This window comes from Macrotis lagotis, chromosome 3, assembly GCF_037893015.1.
Source record: "Macrotis lagotis isolate mMagLag1 chromosome 3, bilby.v1.9.chrom.fasta, whole genome shotgun sequence".
Classification (NCBI taxonomy): Eukaryota; Metazoa; Chordata; class Mammalia; order Peramelemorphia; family Peramelidae; genus Macrotis; species Macrotis lagotis.
In genome coordinates this window covers 31819482-31842719 of record NC_133660.1, presented here as the reverse complement: position 1 = coordinate 31842719, position 23238 = coordinate 31819482, and the positions used below count along the sequence as shown (strand labels likewise).

General features: G+C 37.3%; 1 protein-coding gene across 3 annotated transcripts in view; it reads right to left on the bottom strand.

The window, feature by feature from the left end:
* The window catches only part of LARP1B (La ribonucleoprotein 1B), an 86933-nt gene that overhangs the window by 25022 nt on the left and 38673 nt on the right, over positions 1 to 23238 (bottom strand). For all 3 annotated transcript variants that reach the window (XM_074228387.1, XM_074228385.1, XM_074228386.1), the window contains 2 exons: positions 18571 to 18743; positions 1336 to 1704 (listed from right to left, as the gene is read on the bottom strand). In XM_074228387.1, the coding sequence (XP_074084488.1) occupies positions 1336 to 1704; positions 18571 to 18743 (542 nt within the window). The remainder of the gene's footprint in view (positions 1 to 1335; positions 1705 to 18570; positions 18744 to 23238) is intronic.

The following is a 23238-nucleotide window of genomic DNA, read 5'->3' as shown; positions in this document are numbered from 1 at the left end:
CCCTGCTGCTCAGTCTCTCTCCTCTCCTATCTGTCTATATAAAACTCCTGAGACAGGCATTTAAAGCCCCCCCATACTCTGGTTCTAACAGACCTTTACAGACTCATTTTGAAGGATAGTATTCTCTTTCATGCAAACTAACAAACTTAACAAACTCTATGTATTTGACACTGCATTTCCAGTCTCCATATCTCTGCATACAAAGTTTCCTTCTTTTTGAAAAAAATCTCTAAAGCCTAGTACAATGCTTTTTTGTTCATTCATAATAAATGTTTCCAATGTCTAAATAGGAGATGGAAAAGGAATATATTTAGAAGTGAAAGTGATGTTGATTTTCCTGGGGAAGTAGACTAATTAATGTATTGTGAGAGTTCAGAGGTCAAGAGTCCAATCCCCAATGTTCTGGAGTCAGAACGTTAGGCCAGAACTCATAGTCAATGTACATATCAATCTCATTCTGCTTTCTTCATTCTGCCTTAATATATTCAAGCTTCTCCATATCTCCTTACATTACTCCTATTGGTTGTTAATTGCATTATAGTACTCAACTACATTGATATACTAAGTTTGCTCATTCCTCAATAACTGGGATTTAGATCACTGCTAGCTTTCAGCAATTAGTCATGTTTCCAAAATTATGTTTTACAAACTAGGTTTTGTTTTCTTTCTGAAAATGTTCAAACAAGATCATGGGAATAGGAAATTTAGAAGCTAGAGGGTTCCTTGGAGGTTGGCCATCTATTCCAACCCTCTCATTTTATAGATGAATACACTGAGGCCCAGAGATTTTGAGCAAATGCTCAAGGTCACACAGGTAGCCAAGATTCAAATTTAGTTCCTGTAATCCCAAATTCTTTCCACTACAATGTACTAACTCTCCAAAACTAGGATTATTGGGCCAAAGAATATATAACTTTCTAAAAATATAAATTTCATAAATTCCCAATATATAGCTTTTAATATGAAATAATTTCTCTTGAAGAAAAAAATCTTTTCATTTTAAACAGCTTACTTGAAAAACAAGCTTTTCTTTCAACTTGAAATATGTAATAATCGCTTTTATAACCAAAAAACCCTTTCCTTTGCAAGATCAATTTGCTTTAAAAAAACTATGCAGAATTTTCTCTTGACAAAACTCTCTTAATAACCACCAAAATTCACAACAGAAAGTCTGATGACAAAGGAGGGAAAGTATACTTTATAACAATGTTGCTGCTCTTTGGCAGAATACTTTAAGATATAAGAAAATAAGGTTATCTCTTTTAAACATTCACACATACACACACACACACACAAAAAAAAATTAGCACTAGTTTTTATAATCAAAATAATTACCTTCATTGTTGTATGTTCATTTTCATCTTCCTCCATCCACAAATCTTGTTCGTAATAATATAAGCCATCATTGATGACTTTAGCAAGTTCTGATGTAATTTTTGCACGGGACACATGGTTGCCCGTACGGTCACCACCAGGATGTTTTCGCATATAAGGTGGTGTCTGAGTCACAATCAAGATCTTGTTTAAATCCTGATCATCAATTTCATAATCTGAATCATTATCAGACCAATCGGTAAATGTGTTTTTTCGTCCCTCAATTTGTTCCATTTCTTCATCAAACAAAAAATCAAGTTCCTCTTGTTCTTGTTCCTCTGAAGGTTGCTGGGGCTGATTTGATGCTTCTTCAGGTGTAGCCATCGATTCCTGAAGGAAAATTATTTGCCCTTCACATTTAAGAATATTCAGATCTACCATAGTTTAGTTCTTTAAAGTTATACTAGTAACAGTGCTATAAGGAAATACAACCAACCTTGCATGTCAATTCCCAATAAGTGGTCAGATGAATGAATATTCCTCTGTCCCAGGAAATACCAACTGGCAAAAAAAACCAAACACACACAGACACAGACAGACAGACAGACAGACACACACACACACACACACACACACACATACAATTTCAGGTCCACACAAGATGAGGAGACTGAGGTGTCCTCTAAAGAGATAGACTAACTCACCCAAGACCACACAGAATAAATGTAGATTGTCTGCCATTTAAAGTTAGGTCCTCCAACTTCAAATCCTTTAAGTTCAGCAGAGGGGTGGCTAGAGCACTGGCCCTGGAGTCAAGAGTACCCGAGTTCAAATCCAGCCTCAGACACAATAATAATTACCTGTGTGATCTTGGGCAAGTCACTTAACCCCATTGCCTTGCAAAAACCAAAAATAAATAAATAAGGTCATCAGAAGAGCATTCAAGGTCCCCCTCTAAGAAATAGTGAGGAATGGGAGAAGAGGAAGGTTTGGTCGAGACCTGTGGTGTTCAGTGGTGTAGGACATAGCCCCAGTGATACCACCAGCTATACTAAAACATACAGTGTATTAGAGGATTGCTAAAGGTCCTACAAGGCTCAAGGCTTGCTCTGGATCACAAAGCCAGTTTGCGTCAGAATTGGAAATTGAGGAGGCAGCTAGGTGGCACAGTAAATAGAGCCTTGGCCCTGGGTCAGGAGGACCTGAGTTCAAATCTGACCTCAGACAATAATTACCTAGCTGTGTGGCCACTTAACCCCATTGCCTTGCAAAAAAAAATAATAATAATAATAAAAGAATTGGAACTTGACCAAACTGGAGCTGACCCAAAACTAGGGCAGCATTGCAAACACTGGCTGGAATCTCTCCATCGATGCACATTAATTTAATGCCTAGAGTATGCCAGAGACAGAACCAAAAACAAATGTTCCCTTGTCCTCAGGAAGCTTCTAGGTTTCCGGACTTGCAGACAAACACGCATAAAACACAAAGGACAATAAAACCTATTATGTATCAGGTGCAGTGCAAAGTGTCTCCTGACTATCTGGGGGAAACCCTGGGACAGCAGCAAAGTAAACAAGAAACTTCAAGTCATTTCCGGACTGGGAGGGCTCTCCACATCTATGAGGTGGAAGTGAAAAGAAAGCACTTTCTTACAAGAAAAGGCAGGCAGGGGCCATCCCCACTGATCATCACTTTCTATTATTCCTGCAAGGAAATTCCAAAGCTGGGCTCTACCACTGAAACGCTCTCTGAACTGACTGAATAAAATCAGAGCCTTTTGAACTCAAAGTATAGGAGCATTCACCCAAAAACCCCAAATCTGCTTGGGAGCACCAGAGAATAATGGTCCCCAGGTTAAATGCCATGGAAGACTGCCAGTTTGAAATAATCAATGAAATGCCTTGTATACCACAAATTTCCACCGAGGCTATGTTTGAAGAACCCTAATTTTTTCCTGCTTCTCCAAAATTGATGGGACTATCATTGGGATCATATGGCATGGAATCTTCCATACCACATGTTTGTCTAAAACTATATACAAAGGTTGTGCCTACCTGGATATTTAGACATACACAGCAAAAGTCACTTCCAAGTTTATTCCAGTTTGTTTCAATTTTAGAAACTAAAAGACTGTTGCTCTTCAGTTGTGTCTGACTATGGAATTTTCTTGGCTGAGATACTGAAGTGGTTTGTCATTTCCTTCTCTAGCTCATTTTACAGATGAGGAAGTTGAGGCAGAAGGCAAAGTGACTTGCCCAAGGTCATATAGCTAATAAAGTTTCTGAGGCCAAATTTGAACTCAGGTCTTCCTGATTTGAGGTCTGGTGCTCTATCCACTGTCACACCTAGCTTGCTTAGAAGACAGGTACACAAAATTATTTATTCCCCTCAATTTTTCCCCAATGAAGAAAATCACCTAGAACCAACATATTCTGTCTAGAGTTCATTGTAATAAGATTATAAAAAGGTGATCATTTAGTTCCACACTAAAAACTCACCTTAAAACAAAATGCTGAAAGATGTGCTAACTTAAGAACTACAGGGAGTGAGGCTATCAACTTGTGATTACTAGTTCAGGAGTTCTCAATATGGGATCCATGAACTTTTGATGTATTTGGGTAACTTTCACTATAATTGGTTTTCCTGGTAATCCTATATATTTTACTTCATTTATCACCAGTCTGACACAGAGATCTGGCATGCAATTAGGGTTAAGAATGTCGATATTAATTCATATTTGAAACAGTTCAGGGTTGAAGTTTGGATGGGGTCTTTCCCAACCCATCAGTAAATCCTCAGCCTCTGCAATTCTGGCTTCTTCTAATCTCTTCCCATATTCAACAACATATGGTGCCACACCTTTTTTGCTTATACTTCAGTTCCCTCCTTTTCCATTTTATGTTCATACAAGTTCATAAAAGAGGGTCCTCCTTTAATCTCATTAATCACATTTTAAGGAGGACTTTCAGCAGACCAATCATTATTTGGTCAATACTATACCATCCGCTTACACATACTAAACTAAAATGTATGCAAACAAAGCTGGACCTCAAGTTCAACATGCTAGGTGGTTGAGTTTTCTGATCTTAATGAGCTTAATACAAACTACTAGCTGCAAGAAAAATGTCTTTAAATTGCCATTTTCAAAAAGTTCTAATAGATCAAAAACTGCCTTTTCTCACTTAAAAAAGTTGTCAGTCTCCACACCCAGTTGGAGGAACTTCCACACAGGTCAACTGAGATGGAGTGCTGCTTTGGAGCTCTATCACACCAGGATTCTCTAAGGACCTTTCTAAGTTCCCCAATTACCATTTCACTTCCTCATTACTGTTAAGGAGCAAGCTCTCCAAGAAGAATGTCTTTAGAGAGGCCTCCAATGATGGTTTTCTGGTACCACAGCACAAAGACCAGATTTGTGACATCCCACACAATAGAAGGGCTCTGACAACTGACTAGCTATTGATGCAGGCATGTCATCTGTTTCCTCAGTTTCCTCACCTGTAAAATATTACACCTGACAGGATTGCTGTGGGCAAAGTGCTTTGTAAACCTTAGCTCACAGGGTCTTAACTACAAAACCTGAAGGGGCCTCAGAGGATGTGTTGACTGCTTATTTTAAACCCAAGGAAAATGAGGCTCAACAGGATTCTTATTCAAGCCTTCTGAAGGCAGAGCACTTCCGACTCTATCACGATCCATGCTTCCCATACAGACTTAGCTCCCACTGGTGCTCACTTAGTCATCTCACCTCCAGCCGGCACTGGCATCCTTACTGTCCTGTCCCTTCCCTTCATCCAATTCTATTCCCCTCCTTTTCCACTTCCCTAAACTTGGCTCATCCAGTTAAGGCTCCATTCTAGACACAACACTTTCCATGAAGTCTCCAACATCCATAAATCCATGTTTTTCCTCAATTCTTCATTTTGTTATATTCAACATATGGTTTAATATTTCTTTTCAATTTTCTGAACATAATGCAAATTCATTTTAAGTAGGGGACATCCAAAGGAGGTGTTTGAACCATTGGCTGATATGCAGTGAACACCTCTCAACAATCTAGTTTCAGGGCAGCTAGGTGGCATAATGGATAGAGCACCAGCCCTGAAGTCAGGAGTACCTGAATTCAAATCCGACCTCAGACACTTAATAATGACCTAGCTGTGTGGCCTTGGGAAAGCCACTTAATCCCATTGCCTAGCAAAAACTAAAAAAACAAAAAAAAATCTAGTTTCAGTGTCAAATTCACTCAACCTTACACTGGACCAAAAAGTTTTAAGTGACCTTAAATCTACTGAAAAAAAAGGTTCTTTTCTAACAGAATGAAAACTAAGTTGGAGCATACTCCTCTCTTTTTGGATGGGAAATGTCTAATATGACCCCATTGAGCATGGTCACTGTCCTTAGCTCAGAAAAGAACAGAAGCAAGCCCAGCCAAGCAATGGTATTTTGAAAATCGGATGGCAAATATATCATAGACTTTAAAAGAAAAGCAATATGGATATGAGATCTCCAGTTGCATGGTCAATCAGATCTAGGTGGAAATATTCATTTTTATTTGGTATTTGTTAAGTTTGAAATGTTTTTCAAAAGAGAGGGAAAGAGGAAAAAAATGTGTTCTTGGGGAAGGATAGCACTGTTTAGGTGGAAATGACTAAAATGTTTTTTTAAAAAATGCATCATGGGTAGCTAGGTGGCACAATGGATAGAGCACCAGCCCTGGAGTCAGGAGGACCTGAGTTCAAATCCACCTCAGACAAATAATTACCTAGCTGTGTGACTGTGCAAGTCACTTAACTCCACTGCCTTTCCCAAAAAAGAAATGCATCAATAAAATTTTTTTTTTATTTGTTCCAGTTTGGGTGAAACTGCTGAAAATATCCTTAAAATATAAAGTCTTCACCTGAGAGATGAGGAAAAAATTTAAAATCTTCCTCTTTGTTACAAAAGACTGAATGCTAAAAACTACAGAAGCTCCTATCTTGAAGGAAAGAGTTTGTCCAGGGCACTGACTGTCATCAAGAGATTCTTTAACCTTTTTTTTTAGGCTTTTGCAAGGCAATGGGGTTAAGTTGCTTGCCTAAGACCACACAGCTAGGTAATTATTAAATGTCTGAGGCTGCATTTGAACTCAGGTCCTCCTGCCTCCAGGGCTGGTGCTCTATCCACTGCACCACCTAACCACCCCTGAGATTCTTTAATCTTAACTGACTCTGTCACTACTCCAGAGCAACTGCAATCTCCAAAGTAGGACCCCAAAAGAAAAAGTTGGACCTCCTCTTTGTCCAAAAAAAATCAATAAATCACCCACTGATGTTTGAAATGCAGGCTGACACCGGCACCATCCAGCACTGTCACTTTTATTCCTAAGAAAATGTATCTTCTGTCACCTTATAAGGTCAGGGAAAAAAAAGGAAAACCTTCTGATAAATGTACAAGAACAACTAAGTGTACTGTGCATGCAACAATTTTGTGAGTAGGCAATGTCAATGTATTATTCTCATTTTACTGATGAGAAAAAGAGATCCAGGATGACTTACACAAGTTCCCACAGGTAGTAGAAGCTCTGCACTGAAGCTTCTATTTGGGTTTCAGGTTCATTTTTTGTGAAATGAATATGAAGACATCCACTTCATTGAGATGAGATACAAATCAAATAATGCTTAAGAAGAATTTACAATTTAGCCACATTCCAGCTGAACAGGATTGAAAAATGGGCAACAGGAGTGAATCAACAAAACATTTTCCCCACAGTCCCAATTCCATTGTGTCACCTTTCCCAAGGTTATTTTTTTAAAATGAGTCATTAAAAAATCCCAAAATATGCAGACCCCAGAATGAGAATTCTGAATCACTTATGTCGGTGTTAAAACCAACATTTTGCAAAATAAGATATTATCATTGAGCAAAACTACCCACAAAAAATTAGTATCAATAAATATTTCTATTCTCTTGAGAGCAGAAACATTTTAAACTGCTAATAAAATTAAATGCTAGGTGCTCATATGATCTTCATCTCCTTTTACTAACTTTTTTTGATTGTATTTTACCACTTAAGAAAAGTATGGTAAATACACAGGCATTGAAAGGATGTGCTTTTAACCAGTTAGAACTGGCAGAAAGTACAATTCAACAGGTTGCCCCCCCACCCCCATACTGGGAACCAGATACAACAATCCATTTAAGGGGTTCAACATTATTTCATTTTATTCTTATCTTAAATAAACATTTAATATGTTGCTTGGCCTTGGGGTCCTCACTTGAGACATAGCTGGGTCTTTCCACACTATCAGGGAATGACAACTTATTCCATTATGGGTGTATATGATAAAGTAGATTCATACGTACTCTACTTACTAAGCTTTTGGGGGTTTTTTTTTGTAATTTTATTTATTTAAGGCAATGGGGTTAAGTGACTTGCCCAAGGCCACACAGCTAGGTAATTATTAAGTGTCTGAGGCTGGATATGAACTCAGGTACTCCTGACTCCAGGGCTAGTGCTCTCCACTGCGCCACCTAGCTGCCCCCGATGCTGCTAAGTCTTAAACTAATCCTCACAAAATAGACAAATAGTTTTAGAAAAACTCTGCAAGGAAGCCATGGATTGAAGATAAGACTAATGACATGAACAAAAATTAAGATAAGTCAGAGACAACACTTCTAACTGTGAAAGAGCTCATCAGCCATATTACAAGGAAGAAGCTATGATCACCTAATTATACCTGTTAAGAAATCCAAAAAAAACTGTAAATGTTCAGGGTTATTTGAAAAATGTATTTATATCCAATTTCATTAATGATAAATTTCACCCTAAGTATATGTATGTGTATGTATATATGTATACATATACTCATACACACACACACACACACACACACACAAATGACTTTTTATTAGTTAACAACAGAAAGACATTTAAAAATGAAATTTTTATACCAAAAATATTTGTCAGCTATACAAACTCAGAGCCTGGCAAGTTACTTAAATGCCTGTTTGCCTCAATACGCTGCAGAAGGAAATGGCAAACCACCCCCATGTCTTTGCAAAGAAAACTCCATGTACATCATGGTCCACGGAGTCATGAAGCGTCAGACAACCATGACAGCATGCTCTATCCACTATACCACCTAGCTGCCCCCAAAATACTTTTTAAAAGACAAAATTAACAATCTTTTTAAGTAATTTGCTGCCTGAACAATTATCACCATGACAAAATGATATATTGTTTTAAAGCTTTCTTTTTATTTTTTTTTTATTTTTTTAGGTTTTTGCAAGGCAAATGGGGTTAAGTGGCTTGCCCAAGGCCACACAACTAGGTAATTATTAAGTGTCTGAGACCGAATTTGAACCTAGGTACTCCTGACTCCAAGGCCGGTGCTTTATCTACTACGCCACCTAGCCGCCCCTTTTTATTTTTTTTGTTTTAAAGCTTTCATGGAAACACATTCAAGAACTGTATTTCTGTACCCATTTTAAATGACTTTTATAAAGGAAACACTTTATAAACTGGGTATAAATGGATTCAATTAACTGGGCTCAATCCTCAAGGAATTGAAAAGAATAAAAATGCCCATAATACATCTTTTGTCGAGTATCTTATAAAATCCTTGAGGGTATTAATTAACCATGAAATCTTTTCTTTCATTAGTTCAAGTTTTCCAATACTTTTATCTCAGTTTTAACAAAAATAATTAGTCAATATAAATTAAGTCACGTTGACTGAAATCTCAATGGAGATCATGGATAACGAACAGCTCCTGAATCAGACATTACTCCTAAAAGATAAGAATGTGGAAGTGGTCAAAAGAGAGCATTCAAATTTAACCTCAGCCACATATGAGCTGTGTAAAGTCCCAGAGTCAGCTTCTCCAGATAAAAAATGAAGGGAATGGGAAGAGGTGAGTTCTCCCATCCCTTACCAACTCTAAATCTAAGGTCTTCTTTCACATACACTGTGAGCTATAGTCAGCATCAGGTCGTCCTTGTTTTTCTTTGTCACCAATGTATCTTTGGGAATTGCGAAGATGTTGAAATGACTGGTGTACATACAAGGAAAAGGAAACATTTTTTAGTAAGAAATTAAAACTTTATTTAAATAAAACACTGTTCGTTTCCTGGCTGTGAGTCCTGTAAGCCAGGTCCAAGAGTGGGCTCGTAGAGGTCATCCAGAGAGGGAGCACTAAGATAAAGGCTACAACCATACAAGCAGCAGAACAGAAATACTAAGAAGTGAGGCCATGGTTACAGAATGAAGGCAGAAGGGAATGGGGGGGGGGGCACACCAAGGCAATGGGGGCTAAGTGACTTGCCCAAGGTCAACCAGCTAGGTAATTTAGCAAGTGACTGAGGTTGAATTTGAACTCAGGTCCTCCCAACTCCAGGGTCACTGCTCTATGCACTTGGCTGCCCCCAAAGGACAGTCTTAAAATAGTCCAGATTTCCCTTCATCTCTTATAGTCTTAAATTCCTAGCAATCCAGCTAGGCAGTTCTATAGTGGCACACCTTCTCAGAACATGGAGAAGACTGTTGGAAGGATAGGAGATTCTTCTTAGGTGGAAATAATGGGTAAAAGTTAGAGGCTAAGTTAGGGCTGATTAAAGGAAAAACTTCTCACAAAACTATTCAAAGTCAAACAGGTGCCTCTCAAAGTAGACTTCTCCCCTCAAGGGCAGAGACCAGCTGACCATTTGTTGAATTTGTTTATGGAAGATTCTGGCTGAAAGCTCAGGGTCACCAGCTCCAGGGCCTCTAGTTACGTCTTTTTTTCCCCATTCCTCATCAGTTTTTGGACTTCCCCTTAACCCCCTTCCTCCTACACTTTACTCAGTCTTTACAGTTTAGTATGTTATCTTGCCTACCCCCCCACATTAAAGTGTAAGCCCCTTGAGGACAGGAACTATTTTTTTTAATTGGATCTCTAGCACTTAGCATAGTATTTAAGACATAGTAGGCATGCAATGTTCATTGACTAAACAATTACTTTCTGGGCCCCTTTGTAAAAACTTTAAGTATAGAGTGAAAAAGCAAGTTTGGATCCTGCTTCTGCCATTTACTATCCATGCTGCCCTTAATCTCTTAAATTCCTCTCTGGGAATGGTAAAATTAAATATCCTCTTTAGGAGAAAATAACCTGTTCTTCAAATACTTCAAGTAGTGACCGATAAAGCAGGGAAATCGCTCTGTTAAGGCGCTCAGTGTCAAAACGGTGTGAACCAGTTCTTCAAAGTACTAATGATCTCATGAAAGATTCCACACCACTAAAAGATATGCTCCTCTAGACACGGTTTGACCACACAGCTAGTCCACTGGTCAGGCTGACCCCATACGAGCAGTTTATGGTGGGGGCCATGACAAGAGAATTACAAGAAGATGACCAGCAACTGGTGGACGCTGTCAGAGGTCCCTCCCTTCTAGAAAGCAATTGAGAAATTCTATAGAAAGTGCCTAAAATGTCCATACCATCCTCTGAGAAATGAAGTAGTCAAGAGGTCAAAGGAACAAAGAAAGCTTCCAGAGAGAAACCAAAGCATTTCTAGAAGCCAAGTTTGTAGTAGTACACAACTGGGAACAAATGAACCCAATCAACTGGGAAAAGACTAAAGGTGGTAGTGATTATCATGATTAAAAGATTAAATGTGATTGTCACATATTATTTGTGCATTTTAAAAGAATGAATATGATGAATAGAAACTTGGAGAGACCTTAAGACTGATAAAGTACCAAGGAAACCATAGACACAATTACTACAATGGAAGGGGAAAGAACTAGACAATGGAAAATAAATAACTGCTTAATGAATGACCAAATTTAGTCCCAAAAACACTATTTCTAAAAAAATAAATAAACAAGGGGGGTGGCATGTAGGATAGAACACCAGCTCTAAAGTCAGGAAGACCTGAGTTCAAACCCAGACTCAGACACTTAATAATTGCCTAGCTGAGTGACCTTGAGCAAGTCACTTAATCCCATAGCCTTAAATAAAATTTTAAAATATTAACAAAAAAAGAAGGTACTTAATGGACTTGCTCATTTCAGCAGTGCAACAATCAGGTACAATCCAGACAAAGCATTGTGGAGTTTGAACAAAGACCGAAGACTATTACCTTCAATTAAAAAAAAAACCCATTATCTTATTATGTAATTCTGCTATCTCTTATTCTTTATTTTTCTTCCTTAAGGATATGATTTCTCATACACCCTAACAGCAACATGGAGGCAATGATCAACCTTGATGGACTTGCTCAGTCCATCAGTGCAGCAATCAGGGACAATTTGAGGCTGTCCGTGATGGAAAATACCATCTGGATCCAGAGAAAGAACTGTGGAGTCTGAACAAAGACCAAGGACTATTACCTTTTAATTTAGGGGGAAAAAACCTGGTATCTTATTGTCTGATCTTGCTATCTCTTATATTTTATGTTTCTTCCTTAAGGATATGATTTCTCTCTCATCACATTCAATTTGGATCAATGTATACTATGGAAACAATGTAAAGACTGACAAACTGCCTTCTGTGGGGGGTGGGAGGAGGGAAGTAAGATTAGGGGGAAAACTGTAAAATTCAAAAATAAATTAATTCAATTTTTTTTAAAAAGGTACTATTTCTTTGCAGGAGCTTGGAGTTTTCCTTCATATAGTTTCAAAGGGAGAAACAGAAATATATATTAAAAATCTACACAGGGGGCGGCTAGGTGGCATAGTGGATAAAGCACCAGCCCTGGAGTCAGGAGTACCTGGGTTCAAATTCGGTCTCAGACACTTAATAATTACCTAGCTGTGTGGACTTGGGCAAGCCACTTAACCCCATTTGCCTTGCAAAAACCTAAAAAAAAAAAAAATCCACCCAGAAGCAGAAATTTCCTACAGACATCACAAAGCAATGTGCTTCTAGTACACTCTACTTTAAAGGATAATGGTGAAGAGAAGATGAAAACATACAATACAAACATCTGGGATAACTCAAGTTATGAAGTTTTCCTTTTTAAAATAAATATTCCATAATTCTACCACCAGTACTAAAAAATAAACCCTTCAGCAAAAGTTTCTAAAGTAGGATTCTAAGAATCAGAATCTCCTGATGCTGACTCCCCCCAGCTTGAACGGTTCACCAAGAGCGATTGTTCCAAGTCCTCAAGCCTCCTGTTGCCACCATGCTCAGAGGCTGTCCTCTTGGTGCAATGTATCTATCTTATCATACCTCTGACAAACTTAGTCACATTTCTACTCAGCCAAACTGTTAACTTGGGCCCCTGATCCCATCCTCTCCTGTTGGACTTGGAGAGTTTCTATTCCTTCTTTCAACCTCTACATTTTTAATGCTTTGTCCAAGGTCATATTGGTTAGTAAGTTATCTAAGGCAGGATTTGAACTCAAATCTTCTTACTTCCAGGCCTACTTAGCTAGTACAGGAACTTGAATCTGCTTTCAGACCCTTGATACTTATTAGCTGTATGACCTTGGGCAAGTCTTTTTTTAACTCTGACTACCTCACATCCAGGGCCACCTCCAGTTGTCTTGATTCCTATCTGGTCACTGGACCTAGATGACTCTAGAGTTTGAGTCTGGTGACTGCACAGGCCCCTTCCCCCAACTTAAATCCAGTTCACATGCTTGGCATGCATCACCTCCCTCATATTATGGTCTTCTTCAAAAATGGACAAACATTTTTAATGCTATGTCTGTTTCCTTTCTTGCAGGCTATAGATATCCGCATTAAAAAAAAAAACAACCATCCCCTTAAGCTTTCTAAATCATTTTTTCTCTTTCACTGCCAAATTTTACATCTCTAAAAAAAGAGTAACTAGAGCAATGGACTTAGAATCAGCAATACTGAGTTTAAATCTCATCTATGAGGGTCAGTTTTCTGTCTCCTTCTCCTCTGTAAAATAGGCAAAATTATATCTATCTTAAAGAGTTACTACTGGGAGTCAAAAGAACAAAAAAGTGCTTTGTAACCCTTAAACCAGTACTTAAATCTAAGCTTTTTATAACAATTATACATTCACTGCTTCTACTTTTCCTGTTGCTCATTCCCCAACTCACCACTCAATCCAAACTGCTCCCCACTCAGTTACCAACAATTTTTCCATGGCAAGAGCAGAAAGCTTTTCCCCAGGCCTCATGCATCTTGACTTCTCTCCTAAATGACAAGATTAACCACCTCCTTCTGGATGCTCTCTCCTTTGCCAGTCTTAGCCAAGGCCCTCTGATCTCTTCTCCAGGCCATCCTGGTGATCTCGTCAGCTCCCATGGGTCCAACCTTCTCCAGGTCTCTCAGACTCTTGGTTGGAGTTTCAAGTCTGCATCATACCCAACATTTCCAACTGGAGACTCCCCAGGCATCTCAAACTTGTGCCCCAAACAGAACTCATCGTACCCAGGCCCCTTCCTAACTTGTTTCTCTATATTGCATTCAATGAGTCCCCAAGGCTTCTGCCTCTTCTCCCTCCTTTATCCTGCCCACTTTTCTCAGTAAGTTGCCAGATCTTGCTAAATTTACCTCTGTCACCTCGAGTCTACACTACTGCAAAAAAGCCTTCTTGCTTTTATTCTTTCTTCATTCAGTCTATCCTTTAAATCACTATAAATGTTTTTCTAAAACAAGTCTGAATATTTCAAGCACCTACTATATGCAGTTAAGAAAACTGAGTGGTTTCCTATTGTCTTGAGGATAAAAAATGGAGAAGAATAGAATTTAGGAATTAGAAGGAACCTACCTCATTTGCCATCCAGTCAAATCCTTTCTCCAAAAGAAATCCTTTCTAACACATTCAGTCTTTGCTTGAAGACCTCTTATGAGAGAAATTCCATTACTTCCCAAGACAAACCATTTCACTTTCAGATGGCTCCACTTTGCATTTAAAGTCCTTTATAAGCTGGTTCCAAGCTACCTTTCCTAAGTTTATGTCCAACTATTCCATCAATCAGTTTAACAGATATAACTAATACTCCCCAAATTCAACATGTAGAGGTTCACCCCCCCCCATGCCTGGAAGTCTTACCTGGACATCTTAGAATCCCTGGCTTTCTTAAAGGTTCAGCTCATGTATCACCTCTTGATAAGAAGTCTTTCATGATGCACCTACTTGTAAGTTATCTTCATCCTCAAATAATCACACATATATTTATCTTTTCACACATTTCATTTTCAGGAAAGAATGTAAGTTCCTTGGAAGACAGGTATAAAGTATTCAATTTGTCTTTGAATCTACAGTGTCCTGCCCACAATAAGAGCTTACTAAGTGCTTGCTGGCTTTACTAACTTAGCTCACGTGGCCTAGGAAGCCTTTCAGATTCCCTGCCTCCACCCCATCTGCCAGTGCTTTCCTCACAAATAATCTAGTATTTACTTTGGATAGACTTATATATGCACATAACTGTCTTCCCAAAAACAATGTAATCTTCATTAACAACACTGTGAGTTGATCAACTACAATGGTTGCAGCTCTTCAGCAGTTCAGAGCGAGGACAACCCTGGGAGACTTGGTAGAGCCATCCACATACAGAAGGGGAAAAATAAACCAAAAACCACAGAATCCGAAAGGATGCCATATTTCACTTTTTTTAAAAACTTCTCCTGCTTTATGGGTTTTCTTTCTTTTCCCTTAGTCCTAATTCCTCACACACAAAATGACTAATAGGTAAACATGTTAAACACAAATAAACAGGTACAACTTTTACCAGACTATCCCCCCAAGGGGGAGGGAGGTAGAAAAATGTGTAACTTACAAATATGAAAAGACTTTCCTAACATATAATTAGAAAAATAAGATATCAAAAAAAAAAAAACCCAAAACAAAACAATGCCATCTTCTTGAGAAGTACTGATCATTTATACTCAGCTCCTAGGCACAGTATATAGTTTAAAATAGAACAGATTTTATTTTTGTATGCTTTACATGAAAATTTAGCCTCATGTTAACTGCATATCCTTAAAATTATCAGCTGCAGTTTGGCTAAGATTTTTTTAAAAAGTTTTTTATTATGATTAATATGGCCATGTGTTGAACATGATTCTACATATGTAACCTCTATCAGATTACTCATTCTCATATAAAAATGTGGAACTCAAAAGCCTGAAATGAAGAATGCTGAAAAAAACTCAATCCATGGAATTTGAAGAATAAAATAGCAAAAAAACTTACAACAGGAAGCCTGAATGCACTGAGTTCAATTACCACCCCAAGTTATTATTCTGAGTAATCTGGTAGGTAAAAGAGTGAGTGGGAAAAATCCACCTAAGTATAACTTAAGAAGGACTAAGTATTATTCAATTCCTTTTTAATGAATTCAAATTTCAAAGAAAGCAACTACATTAAGAATTTGCACACCCCCATCAATTCATCAAAATTTAACTATATGAAATCTTCCATTCTTTCATAGTAAGTTCTATTCCAAATAAGAGGTCAAAGAAGCTAGTCTAGCTAGTTTTCAAATCTTCAAAAAAAAAACCTAACAATTTTATAAAGAAAATATCAACTATTATTCATTCTCTAATATTTAAAAAATATGAACAGTTGTACAACTGAAGAAATCAAGATGCTTGGCAAACACAAATCTGGTCACTGAGGTTCAGTATTTCCCAAGATGTGCACACCTTATTGGCAAATTGTGTTGCTCCTCAGCCCAATGTAGAAGTCTACCATAAGAGCTATGCCTGCCCTGTGCTCTCCTAGTCTCAAGTCAAAATAGGGTTCAATTCTTGCTTACATTCTTTGGTTAATCTGTTTTTTTTGTTTGGTTGGGTTTTTTTTGCTAGGCAATGGGGTTAAGTGGCTTGCCCAAGGCCACACAGCTAGATAATTATTAAGTGTCTGAGGCTGGATTTGAACTCAGGTTCTCCTGACTCCAGGGCCGGTGCTTTATCCACTGCGCCACCTAGCTGCCCCATCTTTGGTTAATCTGAAAGAAAATTCCCTTCATTCTTTAAAAAGAAAGTTGTGTTAGCAACTGTTTTTGACCACTTTTCATTTTGTAATTCCTCTTCCCTCCTGCAAATAACTAGTCAATAGGTTTAGACACTTGACATCTTTTATGTGTAGTATAGTAAATATTAACATTTGTGAATGTAGGGTAGAGCTAGTACTTGCAATACAACAATATGGACAATTTCTATTGTCTCATCAAGGATCTCAATTAAGTTACTTCTGTAAGGTTTAAAAAAACTATCCTGTATTCTTTTTGAGACCCCTGGAGAAGGAGGCTCCACAATCTACTTGAATAATATAGCTCCAAGTTTAGCTACTCTTAAGAGAATTGCTTTCCAACCTGAATCTTTCAATCCTTCATTTCCTCACACTTAGTGGTTAGGGCATTGGCCTTGAATTCAGGAAGACAGGAGTTCAAACCCAACCTCAGACATTTTGACACTTAACTAGCTGTGTGACCCTAGGGCAAGTTACTTAACCCTGATCACCTCACATCCAAGGTCATTTCCAAGCGTATGGATTCACATCTGGCCACTGGACCCAGATGGCTCTGGAGGAGAAAGTGAGGCTGGTGACACAGCCTAGCACTCCCTCACTACACATGTGCCTGCCTGGTCTTCTTCAAGAATGAAGAACAAACATTATTATTATTGTTGTCATCGTCGTTGTTGTTGTTGTTAATTGCTCTCAGTAGAAATCAAGTAGCTGGCTATCATTTTCTGTCTAATAAAACTAAATTATTTTCAGTTTTCTAAGTCATTTTAAATACTGTAATTACTCTGACAGTTCAGCCAACAGTGATGTTTGAAGACCTGAAAACAATTTATAAAAATTCATTCTTCTTCTGATAACTCTAAGTTTAAATAGAATTTAAAGTCAACTCTTGAACTTCATCAACTGAAATTTCCAATTCAATATTCCATGTACTACACTTTGGCCACTATTTCTATCAAACTTTTTCAATTCCTGCTTTATCTTCTATTGACAAATTTAATAAACATTCTCTTTTACTCAGGTCATTTAAAAAGCACTAAGGACAAGATCAAGAAATATTTTTATTTTTAATTTCCCCAGGTTGAAAGTGTGCACTGGTAATATGCCCCTTTATTTAATAACTATCTTTTTTGAAAAAAAAATAACATTTCCCAAAATCCAAATGTCAAAAAACAAGATGACTCTAAATCCTTTAGGTTTATGAGTCTGAAAAATCTCACAAGAGACTTAGTAAATAAGTCTGACGTGACTTTCATTATAGCACTACTCAGGACTCGTTTTGGGGTTTTTTTTGCTGTAATTGTTTAGCTATCTTTTCAGACCTCACATTCCAAGAATGTGATAAAGTAAAATCCTTACTTATTTGTATGCCAAAATTTAAAAGTTCTTAAATTCTTCAAATTCCTCATTTTTTGTCCTAAAAAAAAATATAAAGTGTATCACAATTTTTGAGATGCTCACACACACACATACATATACACACAAAATTCTCTTACCACTACCACCACCACCGCCACCGCCACCACCTGCCCAACAACCCCCCATGAAATCATTACATACATAAAGAGATTCATCCTGATCTTTCCCATCTCAATAGGAATGCAACCAAAATGGTAAAGTAGAAACTGAAGGTGTACAGATAAACTGAGGAATGGCTGAACAAGTTATGTTATATGAATGTGATGGAATGCTACTGTGCAGTTAGAAATGATGCAGTACCTGGAGAACATGTTGTACTAGAAAAACAAACTACGATGAAAACAATGATCAATCACGGTATCAGAAGAATCAGATCAACAGGCTGCCCATGTTCTGACAGAAGAGATTGACTCCTGAATGCAGACAGAGATGGAAGGGATCAGGGGAAAAGGGAGTGTTGCAATGTGGGAATTTGGTTTGTTAGACTATAGGTTTATATCAACTGAGAGCAGGAGCAGAGGGGACAGCTGGGAGAGAAAGGAGATCTTTGAGAAAATAATGAAGTATATATTGTGTGTGCCCAACATCAGCAACTAACTATATCAGAAGTTTATTAACTATTGCACATCAAAGCACAAAGAGGAGCATTTTCTCATTTTGCTTTGTGAAAATGTCATGGTTTTTCTAAGTGAGAAATGCTTGTGTTGTGAGAAACACTTTTAGTCCACATTTTCAGGTTGTTCAGATGAAGGCCATGCTGTCCATCAAATTAAAGTTTTAGATTGTGGCCCTCAAGATTTACTTACATACTTTAGTAGTTAAAAAATATATACATACTTTAACATTCTCTTACTCATCCTAATCCTGCTCTAATTAGGATATTGTCCCTTCTCCTGGGAGATGGCAATAGCTTACCTTTAATTTAACTGGGGACGGACGGTGCCTCTTTTTTACTTCTATCCAAGGTTCCGAGTCCAGATCAGGCAAACTGGTAGACAACCCTCTAGACATTGTTTGAAGGTTACTTGTTTCAATATTTTTCTTTGGACTCAATGGACTTCCCATTCTTGGAGAACTTGGGGCAGACTCTAAAATTTTAAATTAGTTCTACAGTTAAAACAACTGTTCTTACTTTTCTGTTACACATCTTATACTTTCTTTGAACTTGTGTTGAAAATGTTAATCCATGTAAGGATGATAATTCAAAAACCCTAGTAACACTTGAACTACTTGTTTCCTTTTTAGTTTTTTACAACTCAAAGTGCTCTTTAACTATCCAAGTATTAAGCCTTCAAGAATGAAGCCTTCAGTCAACACAGGAAAGCTACAGAAAGGACAGTCAAATCCTTGTGCAGATCTGTGAATGTGCTTCAATCTTGCTTTGGAAGGGGTGCCATACATTTATGAGTTAACCTCTTTGACAAGGTTGTCAAAATAAGGGGACCATTTAAACATCAGGCTAGTACAGAGAATTAGGGACACTTGTCTGTGAAAAACTGGATTGAAATCTGCAGATAGTTCATATTTCTTAGGAAAATTCTTAGGAAATTTCAAATTAAGAGGGAACATTAACTTTCTCTCATTATGCTGGTCCATTATGCAAAATGTGTAAACAATCCTATCAGAACCATTTCCCTCAGATATAAATGAGTAATAAGTGAATAATAAGTGAACACTCCATGTATAATTACCTACCCAATTCAATATCATATCATGTCCTATTAGATTAGTTTTTCAATCATGTTACAGATTTCATAATTATGATGGGCTATCACTTGTGAGGCCTGACAAAATTTCAATCTGCCAAAATCAACGCATTTTTTTTCTTTCTCCTCAAGTATTATTTCAAATGATCTCTCCTTTAGTTAAAAGCATTTTCGAAGGCTAATGTGTGTTTGGTTCGTATGCATATTCTATGCACATCTACCGAGCAAGTAACTTCAGTTCTATGGAATTACACACTGGAGAACCATGTGCAAATCATGTTTTAACATCTCTTCCTCAAATAATCACATCTTCCTAAATATTTCACTGAAAATGTTCACATCTATTTACTGAGTACAATCACCATTTTAGCGTCTTAGAACTTCAAAAAGGTAAACAATGTTATGTGACAATTAGAATATGACTTGGACCTAAATCTGGATATACTAGGGCTGACAGGAAAATGGTAGAGGGGGCAGGGGAGAAATTACCACAATTTAAAATGAGAAATTTGGTTTTTATAATGAAACAAACTTATAGAACACAGACAAAAAAACGTAAATGCAAGTCAATTTTAAACCTAAGCCATACTAATGCTGGAGGGCCTGTTTTCTCTATTCTTGAGCAGGGGGAAAAAATGTAAAGAAAGTAAAAGAGCAAAATCATAATGGAAAAATCCCTATCGACACTGAGGAAGAAAGTTCTAGTCCCAATTTATCTACTGGCCTCAATTTTCTCATCCATGAAACAGGAATGCCAGACAGGCTTGCTGGTCAAAGCAACTCTTTAGTTGTGAAATCCACTTTTTAATCCATTAATGAAAATTAATTTATAAGTGTTAATTGTTGTAAAAAGGGGGAAAAAACAGATTGGGGGGACACAACCTACTCCTTAAAATTCTACATGGCATTTTTTGATTGTGCTGAATTTAATGTTTAATTGAACAAATTTACTTGGAGATTAAAGGAGCAGTTCACAATTGTACAAACAGTGAAATACCAACAATGAAGAAATTGCTGTGCCTACTTGCTGAAGATCATGTGATCTGAAAACCGAGACATACTCTTGGGGTTAACACTAATAACTAGTAGCAGTACAAATTGGAATATTTACTACATTCACAGATATTTTAAAACCTTTCAAATTCTAAAACTAAACAGTAAACTTAAGGATATGAAGTAATTAAAAAATATCTTCTCCTAAAATTGTCTTAAAACATTTCCTTCCCATGGATTGGCTTAGGTATATTGCTATATTTCTTAAAATGAAAACAAAATTTGTTTCAAATGAGAAAAAAAATGTAAAACCTACAGATTTTTTTTTATAAAAAGAACTACCTTATTAATTAGCAATTAACTCAGATAATGCCAGAAAAAAATTTGCTAGCTAATGCCTAGACTTTCAGCCCCAATGACAAGGCAGTTATTTCATCATTCAGTGTATCAAAATAGCTGAGATTTCATTGGTGTATGGGTTTCCTCATCCACCAATGCAGTTACCAATTCTATCTTCCATTCACCTCCATGCCTGACTAGAAGGTGTCATGAGAGGTCTCCGACAGAAGAACTCTGGTGGCTGCTAACAACCTGCTAATGAGATTGGCAAGGCTAGTCAGATGGTTAGCTCCATTTAATGCCTTTCTAGCTAAGTAGGTAATACCACCACACCCTCCAGGGAGGTGGCATAGACAGTTTACTTTCATGCTGTGATGAAGTTTCAGAACAAGATTTTAACGGAGATATTTTCCATATGATATTTTTGGGGAAAAGACATATCGAAAATTACTTACCAATAAACTTGGTTCTCCAAATAAATCATGTCACCTCCCCATTAAACCTGCTGACATGACTTTTTTTTTAATCCATGTTAAGAGAACCACAGTCTTTGGGACATGAATAAGCTTGAACGTAATTTTAAAAAACCTAATCTTTGACATAACACCCTATATCAAAATGAGGTTTTTAGAGATGTCAACAGCTTCACAAGGGACATGCAGTGAAAGAATTTAGAATTTATCAAAGGAAGCTACCTACCAAAAGAAAGAATACTACCAAGAAGAGCCCTAGGGTCAACTCTAGCAGACCTGCCTTCCTCCATTTAGAATGAATAATTTCTTATAACTACTGGTGCCCATTTCTAGAAGATATTCAGGGACTATTGACATTACTTTCTGAATAGCCAATAAATCTAAGTAGATATGAAAGTTCTGAGGTCATTCATAAAGCACATTTTCCTGTCTGAGTGAGCACTTTTTATTTTTTTAAAAAATAATTCTAACATCCTACCATTTCTCTTCTAATCAAAGTTTTTTTTTTTTGCAAAGCAATGGGGTTAAGTGACTTGCCCAAGGCCACACAGCTAGGTGTCTGAGGCCAGATTTGAACTCAGGTACTCCTGACTCCAGGGCCGGTGCTCTATCCACTGCGCCACCTAGCTGCCCCCAAGCTGCTCTTTAAGTTTTCCTGATGTAAGAAACTCCTCTGCTTTTTGCAAAAGCCAATCAACACTAGACAAGTCAACCAGATTTTTAAAAAGAGTCTACCAGGGTTTTCACTGAAGGAAAATGAAGACTTGTTTCTGTGATGTAGAGAGGAGCATATGGGGGTTGGGAGATGGAAGTAAGATTAAGGGAAAAATTGTAAAACTCAAAATAAAATCTTTAAAAGAAAAATAAAATAGAAGAGCATGAATGGTGAAAAAGAAATATTTCCCTCTCCCTCCCCCCAATTCCTCAGAAAAGGACAAATTAAGGACTTGGCTTTAAGTCTCCACTATATCATTTGATCTAAAAATGGATTTACATAGACCATCTCCCCACCCGACAGGATGTAAATAGTCAGGGATACAGAGTTCCATTACATAGTAATCACCTTAATACACCTGGAAGTGGATGAGGGTTATTCTAATTCGAGTCCTTCAAAATGGGCAATAAATAACTTTACACAAGATTAAATGAAAATGAAAACAGCTATATAGCATATGTTATTTATCATGGCTTTTAATTATCAAATTTCAAGGACACTTAGGAGCTTCATTTAATTGAAACATGACTGGCCCCTTCTCTAATCATTCATTTAACTAGGGCCAAATTTCCCCTTCTCTATTCATTCATTAAACTAGGACCAAATTAAATTTTGTATTTTAGAAATGACCTGAATATGGTAAAAAAAAAAAAGTTTGAACACACCGGGATTGTTTCAGAGGCACTAAGTTAATAGGTGCATGTGTCTGAGTGCTAGTTATAAAAACACACACAAAAAATATACAAGGCATTCTGATTTTATTATCTTATTTTTATTAATAATGCAAAGATAATTAATAGACTAATGGCATCTCCAATCTGGCTGACTGTTTCCCGTCTGTCCTGCAAATGGTATTTTCCATGGCAACATTACTGGACTAATAACTAAAATTCCTGTTCTTAGGTCAGGTTAAAACTTCCATCTTGAACCCCATGATGTTTTACATAGTAAGGGAGAATAATCTCTGACATGCACAAACAAACAATACATTAATCATTTATCAGGAGGCAGTGTCATCGTTCCTTCAATTTTTGGAAAATCACCTGACCATCTGAACTCTTATAAAATAATGTTACAATGGGTGTTTGCTGGGATCAGAGAGGCACAGAGGTGAAAATCACCAGTTCGATCAGAAAAGTTGAACTAACTCTTGAGACTGCCCAATATCACTGTTGACTGCACCATCAGCAACACAATTCATGAATGGAAAAGGTGTCTCCTTTTCCCTTTTCTGTATCTTACAATGAAATGGTACATTTCTTTAAGGTTCTTTAGAGAATCAATAGATGCAAGACTCCTTCAGTCCACATTTAATTACATGCATCACTTCTGTCAGGAGTGAACAGCTGATGAAGGG